At 39.6% G+C, this 12,371-nt stretch overlaps 1 protein-coding gene across 1 annotated transcript in view; it reads left to right on the top strand.

The window, feature by feature from the left end:
* Positions 1-12,371, top strand: part of CSMD1 (CUB and Sushi multiple domains 1) — a 732,674-nt gene that overhangs the window by 627,719 nt on the left and 92,584 nt on the right. The window contains exon 45 of the mRNA XM_044225749.1: positions 5,233-5,418. Within this exon, the coding sequence (XP_044081684.1) occupies positions 5,233-5,418 (186 nt within the window). The remainder of the gene's footprint in view (positions 1-5,232; positions 5,419-12,371) is intronic.

Below are 12,371 nucleotides of genomic sequence, written 5' to 3'. Positions count from 1 at the left end.
TGAAATTACTCAACTTTGAAAGACAGGGAGAAAATGTGCTTAAAAAGACATGAACTCAGCCTCAGAACATGGGACTTAACAAATGACCTGATGTGTGTCATCAGAGTCTCAGAAGAAGAACAGGAAGATGGAGAGGCTGACAAAGTATTTGGAGAGATATGGCTGAAAGCCTCCCAAATTTGGAAATATATGCAAACCTAACAGATTCAAAAGGTTAAGTGAACCCCAAATACCAGAAACCCAAAGAAATGCACAACAAGGCACATCATGGCAGAATTTTCTCTGAAGACTAAAGGCAAAGAAGGAAAAAAAAAAAAAGCCTAAAAGAAGTCAGGCAGAAACAATGGATCACATATAGGGAAATAAGGATTCTAGTGACAGTAGATTTCTCATCAGAAACCCTGGTGGGTAGAAGGAAGTAGAGCAGCATTTTTTAAGGGCTGAAAGAAAACAACCAGAATTTTATAGTCAGCAAAAATATTGTTAAGGTCTTTTATCTAATAGGCTGGTAGTGAATAAGTGACATGATCTCTATATTATCTGCCCCTAATGCTTATTGGGTATTAAAAAATCACTGTTCCTTGGGCTACAACATGATTATAAACACAAATCAAACACAGGCACAAATATTATAGAGTAGAGCTAAATTATAGATGGCAATTTGAAATATTCTTCTATTAGAATTCTTTTTAAGGAAGATTTTATTTATGTATTTGGGAAAGAGAGAGAGGCAGACTACAGAGGGATAGTGAGAGGGAAAAGCTGAATCCCCACTGATCTGGGAGCCCAACATGGGCCTCAATCTCAGGAGCCTGAGATAATGACCTGAGCTGAAGGCAGATCTGAACTTACTGAGCTGCCTAGATGTCCCTCTTCTATTAGAATTCATAATTTATATTTATACTTATATATACATATATATGTTTTGTGTTTGTGTGTATATATATACACACACACACATATATGTGTTTGTGTGTATATGTGTGTATGTATATATATATCTTTGTGTGTGTGTGTGTGTATATATATATAATGACATGCATATACATACTTTTTAAAGATTTTATTTATTTATTTGACAGACAGAGATTACAAGTAGGCAGAGAGAGGAAGGGAAGCAGGCTCCTTGCTGAGCAGAGAGCCCGATGCGGGCCTTGATCCCAGGACCCTGGGATCATGACCTGAGCCAAAGGCAGAGGCTTTAACCCACTGAGCCACCCAGGCACCCCTATAAATTTTAATTGATAGAAAATTCTTATATGCTTAAATTGTATACTTAAAACCCCTCAGAAATCCATTGTCTGCATTTAAGGGCTTGGCTACATCACTGCATTTTTCTTCATCATGCTTTCGGCAGAGGGATTTGCAATGTTCTCTTGTAATGCAGGTCCTCTTCTGTACCTCTTAGCACATCCTGTTCTTTATAGAGCATTTCGTGAGCACTTGTCCCTGAGCTTATCAGTCGTCCTTCATTTTTGTTTATGCTCCTTTCGTATTTGATGCTCAGCTAGTTTTTTGGTTATAAACCAGGTACCTATCAGATTTCCTACATATTCGGTTTCAGATGTTTTTATTTAAACATATGTCTTACCTTAACCAGGCCATAGGAATCCCTACTGCGGGATACTAGTTTTACTCTAAGCTTTATGGTATGGGGATTGATCTCCCTCTGGGTTTGCCTAGCTTTATGAGTGGGCTCCAGATAATGAAAATGTAGACATTCCATTGTGAGATAATGGGTGTGTGTGCTAAGGTATTGAGAGTATGAAGCAGATGTTCAAATAAGTGAACAATGCTTAGCCGCCAAGCAGATCAGGGCTGTGTAGAGAAAGAAGTGAATGAAAAAATCTGACCAGACTGGCTGGAGAAAGTTTGTCAGGACAGCTACAGTGAAGGTCACTTCTCCTGGGCTTCTCACCCAGAACCTGCACACATTTAGCTTGAGATGTGGGCATTGCTCAAGGGGACTAAGAGGATATCAGGGCATGAGAATCACAAGTCTAAGGTGATAGTCAAAGCCCAAGAATCACTGAGCTTTTTGAAGGGAAAAAATGGAGAAAGAAAGAAAAAAAAAAGAAAAAAGAAAAGACAGCAAAGCTAATGGTACCGTGTTGAAACTTGATGGGCTGTAGAAAGAAAAGGATCCTTTTTAGTTACAGGAACAATCATTTAAAGTGGGGAAAAAAATCAGAGAAGCATTTAAACCTACAAAGACAAGAATGGCTACCGTTTGGTCTTAAATACGTAAGAAAAAAAATCCCACATAGGCTTCATGTTCTAAAAGAGGAATAGGGACACTGGACAGTGGAGTAGTTCTTCCACTTACATATTTGAAACCAAAATGTTAACTATCTCATGATATGTAATGGAAATAAGCTGATTTACTACTGATTTCCTCTGCCTCTTTGCTCTCTTTAATAAAGACATTACAAGAAGTTTATCCTGTCAACTCATATTTTTCTTTACAAAACAGATAAGATTAAATGATGATCATGTATATAACTACTACTGCTAATACTAATAACACATTCCTATTTATGGGATGCCTACATTGTATGAACCCAGTGGTACTTGCTCTGTATACATTATCTCATTTACTCCACACAATTTTCTCTGAGGTGGCCTTTATTGACCCAAAAGCAATGAGACAACTTTCGTTAAGCCTTTTAACTGAAATCATAGAGCTGGCAAATGTCAGAGACACACGCTAATATAGAAATCTGACTTTAAAGTCAGGTTTTAAGGGATGAGTAGGTGATTGTTCACTTAGGTTGGCAGGAACTATAATGTTATATTCGTATAGTTAAAAAAATGAAGAAGATTTATTCCCTTCAGCTATAATAAAAGTAAGAACCTTCTGCATATTTTGAAAGTCATATGCATTTGGGTCATTGACCTATAAAAAGTGATCTTAAGAATATCTGCCACTTAGTAATCATACACAATTTTTAGAAGGAGTGAACAGATGAGACAATACTAGACCTTAATAGGAGGCTCCTTCATCCCATGAACCTAGATTTCTAACTCTGCAAGGGTTATGCCGTCTATCTTCATTGAATCAGAAGTCTGAGAATGTCATGGTCAATTGATTGCCAACATTTCTGTAAGCCCCACCAAACAGCCTACTGTTAAGACAGTCTAGAGAGGCCAAAACCATAGCTCAAGGCCAAAAAAGATTCCCTACTGTTGATCAGATGACAGAAAGTGGGTCTCCTTAAGTCCTTGGAATCAGGGTTCATGTTTGAAATAAGCTTCCAGATTTAGCAGAAGTTGTTAGAAAGCTTTTCTGTTTTGGCCTCCAGGGTATGAATCCCTTTAAGGTAGGGTTTCATGGATATTTGCAGAATGTTACCTGCCAAAGAAATGTCATTTCATTTGACGCTCGCCCCAATGAGAGCTAGAGGGTAGCTGGGCACTAAGCATGCTTCAGCAAAAAGAGAAATTTAGGTTTGTGAGAATGAACAAATGATCATTTGAGTGAAATCCGAGAGGAGTTGGGAGGAAACAAGGGATGGGTGATGCCAAGAGATCCAGTCACGAAGGACATTCACTGCATTCAATAAATTAAGATGAACGTTTTGCAGATGCTCAATACATTGCCTCAATAAAGCAATGGATTTGGAAAGCCAGAGGATAATAATTATTTTAAATACTTTGTCCAAAATCATGTCTATATGTCTGCATTTCTATCCCCTATCTATTGCAAATGTTTATTAGAGTAATATTTATTATGTATGTATTATACTTATGTATGTTTTAGACAGTTGAAATAGCTGATTAGACATTTAAGCACAAGAGAATCATGAGTACTTGGACTTTCCAGAAGTTTCATCTTTGTCAGCCTCTACATGTAAGCATTGTTTTAGCACTCTCATAGTTTTCCATTGTATTTATTGAAGGTTGTGCTAAAGAAACAACAGAACAGCCAAAAGACGCAGAGTGAACCTCGGGTAGTTCGTAGGGCTCTCGTAGGATTCGAAGGTGGCCTCGGGAGTCACAGGTCTGCTCTGTGGCCCAGGTTCTACGCAGAGTCCCTCTGATTCCGTGGGCGAGTCATTTTCTCCTTCTGACCCTCAGTTTTCTTTATCTGTAAAACTCTGAGTTTATATAAAGTCATTCAACCTATCTTTTCAGCTCTAACAAGCTACATGTTTTTTTTTTATTAGAATAATATGGAAACATTTTAAATGACTCAAACTTAGAATCCATGTGGTGAATAATATGTTAAATACCGATCGCAAACACGGAGGCCAGTACTGTAGTTATTGGAAAAGTTCTGTTGGACAAGGACACCTGGACTCGGTTTGTGTCGTAGGGAGTGACTCTCCGTCTCTTCGTCCTGTCTTACTGTTTTCTTGACTGCAACTTACAGTCACGTCACTTGAGATGTCTTTTATGTCGGTTTGTTTTGTTTTGTTTCCTTATATCTCATAGTAGATGAGTCTGGATCCGAGCTAGGAAATTGAAGAAGGCAGTGTTTACCCTGAACTCTCCCGCCACCTTCCTTGTCTCGAAAACCTGTCCGCTTCCCTCATCCCCCTCGCGCGTGGCCTCGCCCTGAGAGCAGCCTGCTTAGGGCTGCGGTCTCTGCCCTGGGCATCTGCCCCTTCTCCTCCTTCCTCCTCTTCCTCCTCCTCCTTCCTCCTCAAAGGCTTGGGTTCTGACAGGTGATTTATAAAATAACACATACTATATTTGTAGATGCATCAATGATCTTGGCTCAGTGATTTGCATTTTATTAGAAATGCCTGGGGCTTTCAGGAAGAGGCGTCATGGGGGGAGGGGAAGGTGCCCGTTAGGGGCAGTTAGACGGTGGCTTCAGTTCTGATTCCTGAGAGATCTCCGCACCGAGGCATCAGTAGATTTTGCGATGGTAGAGATGCTGTTCCCTCCTTTCTTTGCAGTATTAGATGAAGTAGAAAGCATGACCCTTTGGCATCCTGAGCGTGGCCGTCCGAGAAAACACCTCAGTGTGTTTCAACGGTTTCACAGCAGTCAGACGTACCTTCCGGGATCCTAATCACACAGATGCTCTATTCTGAGCAGTTTTCCACGGCTTCTCATCAACCCTCAAGATCCTTAAAACATTGAAAATGTGTCTACTTATCCCACACATGAGAAATATAAATATCTCTCTGCTTGTCTATGCACTGGCCATGAACCATAGCAATGGAGCAACGAAGTGTCATAACATCTTATAAGAATAATTGTGTTTCTGCCATTTCTTTCCAGCTGTGTCCTGTGGAATCCCCGAGTCCCCGGGAAATGGTTCATTTACGGGCAACGAGTTCACGTTGGATAGTAAAGTGACCTATGAATGTAACGAGGGCTTTCAGCTGGAAGCCGGCCAGCAAGCAGTCGCTGTGTGTCGGGAAGACGGATTATGGAACAACACAGGGAAGCCTCCCACGTGCAAACGTGAGTGTCCAGGGCCTTTGCATATCCTGGCAGATTTAATTTGGAGTGAGATTCATGGGTGAGAGCTCCAGATTACGAAGTACAGAGACCCTCTTCTACAGCAAGTGAGGCCCTGGTCTCTTGCATTGTGGTGATATTAGAGCCAGTCTAAATTTGAAAGAGCTAAGAATAAATGGATAAATAAACAATAAGATAAAAAAATAAAACCAGTCTAATCCCCAGAAAATGCTGCAACCATATAAGATAAGCTCAGCCTTCTTGAAAATTGGTCAGAAAGAATCACGTTGGTTCTGTCAAGATCTAGACCCTATGATTTATGCAGCAAACCTTGGCCATGCTGTCACTTTCAGTGTGGTCAGATGACTTCGGGAGGACATTGAGACACAGCTTGGCGTAGTAGTCTCTGCGAAATATTAAGACATAACTCAACATGAGTTTCCTATCTGCCTCCCAACTCTTTATACATTTCTTGAGGGTAAAGCAGTGCTTTGCTTCTTCGTGTATCAGCTACTCTACGTAATACATGGGTGTTCAGTAAATGAGTCGCTGATTTTGAAGAGTAAGTTTTCTGGAAAGTTCTTTAAGGTATATTACAGTGTTCTTAAAACGATCAGAAGTTTGGGCTCGCGCTTATACTGTCGTCGTAAAAATAATAATAAACTCCATGATGCAGAGCCAAAGAGAGCAAAGTCACACACACACATAAATGCATACAAAATGTACACCAAAATATCTCTGTATCTATATTAAAACTAGCTTCAAACTGGATGTAATCTATTTAATTTCTAAAAATTGAAAACTATATATTTCTGCATAAACAGTATTTTTGCTCTTATGATATTTGAAAAGTGTTTCCACATGGTCTTATAAAAGTAGTTATAAAACTAGTTTATTGACCTCTTTTTATGTGTAGCATTTTGGTTGTGTTAAAATCATTTTAACTGCTTAGCTATGAGCACGTAAGTGTTTACAGAACACGGTTGACGTCTCTCCATAGTTCCTGTTTTCCTTGTCATCATTTTCATCTATTTTTTTTTAATTTTTCAGATAACTATTGCTTTTCCTGAGAGGCAGTGAGACCTCTCAACAGTGAGACACTGTTGAGACAATAGAAATATTTCTCACTTTTTTATTTAAAACTATTTTATTAAAAACTATTTTATTATAATTAAAAATAATATAGGAAACTAGAATAACAAGATATATTGGTAGGTTTTTAAGTTCAATTTTTTCTCTTGAAATGAGAGCCTAACCCCACAGATGTCAATAACATTGTATGTTTTGGCTCTTTATAATGGAAACAAATTCCTAGGCATTTAAGACACCGCTCACTTTGCACACAGCCTAGAGGTTGTTATGAATAGTCCTTGTCAATGTAAGGTGTCTACCTCGTGCCATATGTTTCAAACAATTTATCTCTTAATCTCCTGACAGCTCTAGAAGGAGGACACGCACCACCTTCCCAATGAAGTGAAAGCCACTTGTTGGCAGAATTTGGGTTGAATTCATTTTCTCTAGTTCCTAATCCTGTGCCCTTTTCCTAACGCCATGGTTTGGCACTCTGGTTACACATAAAATCATGTGTGGAATCATTACTAGTGTCCAGATCTGACTCTCAGAGATCCTGAGTCAACTAGTCTTGGATGGAAAGCAGGCATCAGTGTTTTTGTTTTAAGTGCTCTGGGTGCTATGCTTAAAATGTCAGGTATGTGCTAGGTCTTAAAGGGAAGGCCATTTAAAATTTGTATAGCATCTGAGAAAGATACGATAAATGACAAGGTAACTGTCTAAATGACATAAATGCAATTTTTATTCTTACATCCTTTTTAAAAAATAGACTTTGTCTCTTAGAACAACTTTAGGCTTATAGGAAAAATGAGCTGGAAGTACAAAGATTTCCCGTATACTCCCTCCTTCCCATCATCACCAGTCCCCCCCCCAACAAGTGGAGAGGTTCATTTTTACAAGTGATGAACCTGTTTTGATACCCCGCTATCACCCAAAGCTTGGCTTACAGAAGGGTTCACTCTGGGCATCATACATTCTGTGGGTTTAGGCAGATGGGTAAATATATATATCAACCATTATGGTGTCTAACTATATTTCCGGTGCCCTAAAAATCTTTGTACTCTGCCTGTTATCTGCTCCCCCACTCCCCTCCCCTCAATACCTCGTAACCATTAATCTTTTCCCCTGTCTCCATAGTTTTGCCTCGTCCAGAAAGTCCTATAGTTAGAATCATACGCTATGTACCTTTTCAGAATAGTTCTTTTCACTTAGTGACATGCATTGAGGGTTCCTCTATGTCTTTTCATGGCTTGATGGCTGATTTCTTTTTGGTGCACAATATTTTGTTGTCTGGGTGGACCACAGTGTATCCATTCCCCCAACTGGAGGAGAGCTTGCTTACTTCCAAGTGTAGGCTCTTATGAATAAAGCTGGTATGAAACATTTGGGTGCAGGTTTTCTGTGGACACAAATTTTCAACTCTTTTGAATAAATACCAAGAAGTGTGACTCTTGGGTCATATGGTAAGAGTATGTTGAGTTTTCTAAACTGGCTGTGCCGTTTTACACCCTCCCCCTTGCAATGAGCGAGAGTTCCTGTGCTCCATGCCCTCATCAGCATTCAGTCTTACCAGTGTCCTGGACGTTCGCTGTCAGATATGCATGTGGGGCATCTCCTTGTTGTGCTAACCTGCATTTCCGTGGTGGCCTATGCTGGGAACCATGTCTTCATGTGCCTATTTGTCATTGGTCTACCTTCTTGGGTGAGATCTATATGTAGGGCTTTTGCTTGCTTTTAATCAAGATGTTTGCTTTATCGGTTGAGCTGTAAGAGTTCTTTGAAAACTCTGGCTACCAGTCCTTTAACAGAGATGCTTTCTCCAAGTGTCTCTTCCCAGGCTCTGGATTGTCTTCTCATCCTCTTGATGGTCTCTTTCTGTCTTCTCATTGTCATGATAGTGTCTTTCAGAGCAGGAGTTTTCAATTTTAATGGAGTACAGGTTATCAATTTGATCTTTCATGGAACATGCCTTTGGTGTTGTCCTTAAAGAGTTATCTCCCCAATAAAGGATCACTTAGATTATCCCTTGTGTTACCTTCTAGGAGTTTTCTACTTCACATTTGGATCTTGGTCCATTTCAAAGTAATTTTGGGAGCAGGTGTAAGGTCTGTGCCTATCTTCATCTTGGCGTGAGGATGTCTGGTTGTTCCAACACTATTTATCGAAAGTCTAGATGTGCTGCAGTTGTATTCTTTTTGCTCCTTTGCCAAAGATCAATTTACTATGTGTTTGGGAGATTTAATTTTCTGCTCCATCTATCTATGTGTCTTTTTTTTTTTTTTGCTAGTATCACAGTGACTTCTCACTTTTGTTTTTATTTGGTTGTAAAACAGAATACAAAATGACACTTTTTTTTCAAAACATTTTTAAATGAATGCAAAAATTTGGAAACTTAATTGAAAAAATATTTCCCATTTTCCTACAAAATCAATTCTCTTTTTGGTTGTCAATATTTCTAGGGACATAATTGATTTTACTAAAAATGCCCTGATGAACACAGATACTTCCATGATTTGTAAAGCTATAGGGAAGGCTTTAAAGCCATAATTTTTTCCTAAAGATAATCCAGCTTATTGGGGATCACAGACATAGTATCAGTGGTGTTTTTATGGAATTTTATTTTAACCAATAAAACATTATCTTTGGATTAATTAAAGGCTGTTACTTCAGATTGAAGCAATGAGCAAGAACTGTTAGTGTGTCACTGTAGTGTTGAATTATTTCATCCTGAACACATGCAGGACAGAAGGCCTTCTGTACAAGCAAAACTCTTTTTTCTGTATGAGCCATATTTAAGTGTTAAGGCCATCCCTCATTGGGTTAAGCAATTATGCACACCAGGATTTTTAACCCTGCTTTACAGCTTAGTCTCCAATGGAGAATGCCAGTGCACGTGGTTTCTATTTGGCAATGAACGAGTCACCATCATAAAACTGCAACATAAAGAGCCAACTATGTCAGATTAGGAGGAAAAGAGGCACGATATAGCTTTCCATGTCAAATGTGTCTGTGCTACATCATTCAGTTACAATAACAATCCTGTGGAGAAACTATTGCTTTCCTTATCTTACTGATTAAAAAATAATAATAATAACTGAGATAGCCCAAGTCTGCAATTTGCAACCAGGTAAATGTGATTGGTCATTCTAAAAACACCGAGGCCAGTATTTCATTGCACCGAAACTGCCCTGTTGGAGGTCCCCTGCTGCCCCAGGCAAAGCTATATGGTAACACTGATGGGTAGGTAGGGATGCTTTGGGCATTTTGAAAGCACAGAAATTGTGTGACACTCCCAGAACCTGTCTGGGGACACAGACAATACACAGAGTTTTTGTAATAAAATGGAAAATCAGCCCCAAATTTTCAAAATATTAATTGAAACTTTCAAGTATTTGTCTCCTTATTCTCATTTCACATTTCACATTTCTCATTTCTCATTTCACATTATTTCACAAAAGGGAGACATAGATATTTTGTTTAAGTTCTTTGGTATTCCGAGACTGGAAAACCTATTTAATCTTGTTGGGGTGGCGTTTACTTCACTTAATTTAAATTAAAGAAATTACACAGAGTAAGCATAAAAGTTTGTCTCCAGGTCAGAAAAATTTGGTTGCTATGGAGCTCTGAAATGCGAATTTCCCCCAGGCCAGTTCCTCTGTGTACTTTGTTGACATGACAGGATTTTGTTTCTTTGCTGTCTGCAGTGGTATGTAGATCACTACCCAGACTCTAAGGAGAAAGGAAACACTTCTGCTTTGATACATGGTAAATGTAAATGGTAAATAAAATGAGTTGGTGTGGCCCACAGGTTTACTGAAGGGAAGGCTGTAATAAATCACTGTTTCCGTTTGCACATCTCCCGACCAGGCAGATCTCCCAGGCAAGTGCCTGAGGCTCATTTCTTTTCATTTGAATTATTTACTGAGACTGAATTTGGATCATTGAAGATATGATTCATGCCAGTGGCATAATAGAATGAGGGAGGCTCTTGGTATTAATGTGTGGGTTTAACAGTTTGGCGGAATGATGAATAGGCATGTATAATATACTCTGCATTTAGGAGAAAGCAAAACCATTAAAACTGCCTTCTAAGGAGAAATGAATTCAAAGTCCTAGTCCCAGTGTATAGGTTTTCTTTTGTTAACCACTCGTGTTAGTCAGTGAAGCAATTTCATCATGGATAATTTGTCAGAGACCTACTGTGCAGACCTACAGGACTATGAGCATGTTACCTGATCAAATGCAACGCCTGTGTGTTTTGGGAAAGGAAGAATAAGTTAAAGCCATACCAAATAACTTTATATGACCTGTAAATAGCTCAAACATAGAAAAACTAAGATTAGATATAAACAAATTATAGTTTATATCTAAATTACTTGGCTAGTTAGCTGGGTATGCATCAGCATATATGTAGGTAAATGCATCCATCTGTATATAATCCATTTTATGACTATATATGCACATATAATCAAATATACACCTGTATAAAAAATTATAAAAAAATACACACCTGTATGTACATGCATAAATGCAAGCATGTGTATTCATGCATGTGTATCACACACTTAAAAATAGAGGTATGTAATATATGTGCATATTTTATATGTATATATTTATATTAAATAAATGTATATATGTATATATCTGTAATGCTCATAAATATAAAATAATATTTTATATAAAATGTTTTGGGGGATGTATATTTATCCACTTAGTCCCTTAAAAAATGGACTAAAAATTGCTTACATGTTGTTTCTATTGGTTACCCCCATTTTCAGAGTAGAATACATGTTATACTTCACATATTACACCTTGATAACATAGTGGTATCCTAAATCATGTCCCTGAAGCCCTGTGTTATGTAATCAGTTCTGTCTGGCATCATTGAGTTTCCACTGTGTGTCAGGCACTGTCATAAACATCTGATATGCTTTCCATCTTTGAGTCCTAAATTTAACAGACATTCGAAGCACTATTATGATCCCCATCACGCAGATGGCAACTGGGGACCCCGAGAAGTGGAAACCTCCCCAGGGTTGCACAGCTGGACCTTGGCGGAGTCGGGACAGAGGGTGAGGGCGTCCGTCTGGCATCGGCCCTTCCGTGCTTGTCGCCGGGCCGGGTATGCACATGTGGCTGCCATGAAGAGCCCGTCCTGCCTACACTGTGCACTTACAAGGGACTTTGGTTAAGATCTTAGCAAACTTGATGAAGAACAGTCCAGTTCCCACCTGATCTAAATACATAACCTTCATGTGCTTATGTATTTAAAAAATACATACAAAGCTAAAAGGAAAAGCAAAGGAAATGTCTATGTGTGAGTTGGGAGGTATAAATCTATCCTTGTCTTCCAAGCGTGTTTGTTACCAGATTCAGAAAGATGGCCGGACCAGGAGGTCGGATCAGAGCCAGACTCCCCTGCAGCGCCCCATAGTGCTGCACTGCCCCACGCCCAGCCCGCCCTGGTTGGGCCCGGGGCTGCTGCAGGGGAACAGAGCCGGCAGGTGCATGGGAGTCCGTCTGGCAGGGTTCTGATGTGTCAGGTGAGCCTACACACAGTTGAGAAACGTCTACTAGAAGCTTGGCCGGTTTCTGCTCCTCGATGTTGGGACGCATCGCTTTGTGGGGCGGGTTGTGGAGCTCTGTGCGAGGCGAGGAGGCACGGCGGCCCGCCTGCGAAGCCTCTTCCCGGCGGCCATCAAGTAGTGCCCACCTCAGCTATGGCACCTTCTGCTGGGATGAAACGTTTTCAGGCTGCACGGCAGGGCGTGCACCCTTGACCCTGTTGCTGAACATGTTCTGAGATCTTGATGCTCTGTTGGAGTTCAGATATCATTTCAGATTAGATTCAGTCCTTTTCTTTAGAACAAGCTGGGTTTTACTCT

The sequence above is a fragment of the Neovison vison genome, chromosome 11, assembly GCF_020171115.1.
Source record: "Neovison vison isolate M4711 chromosome 11, ASM_NN_V1, whole genome shotgun sequence".
Lineage (NCBI taxonomy): Eukaryota > Metazoa > Chordata > Mammalia > Carnivora > Mustelidae > Neogale > Neogale vison.
The sequence above is the reverse complement of the archived record's forward strand: the minus strand, read 5'-3'. Positions and strand labels throughout refer to the sequence as shown.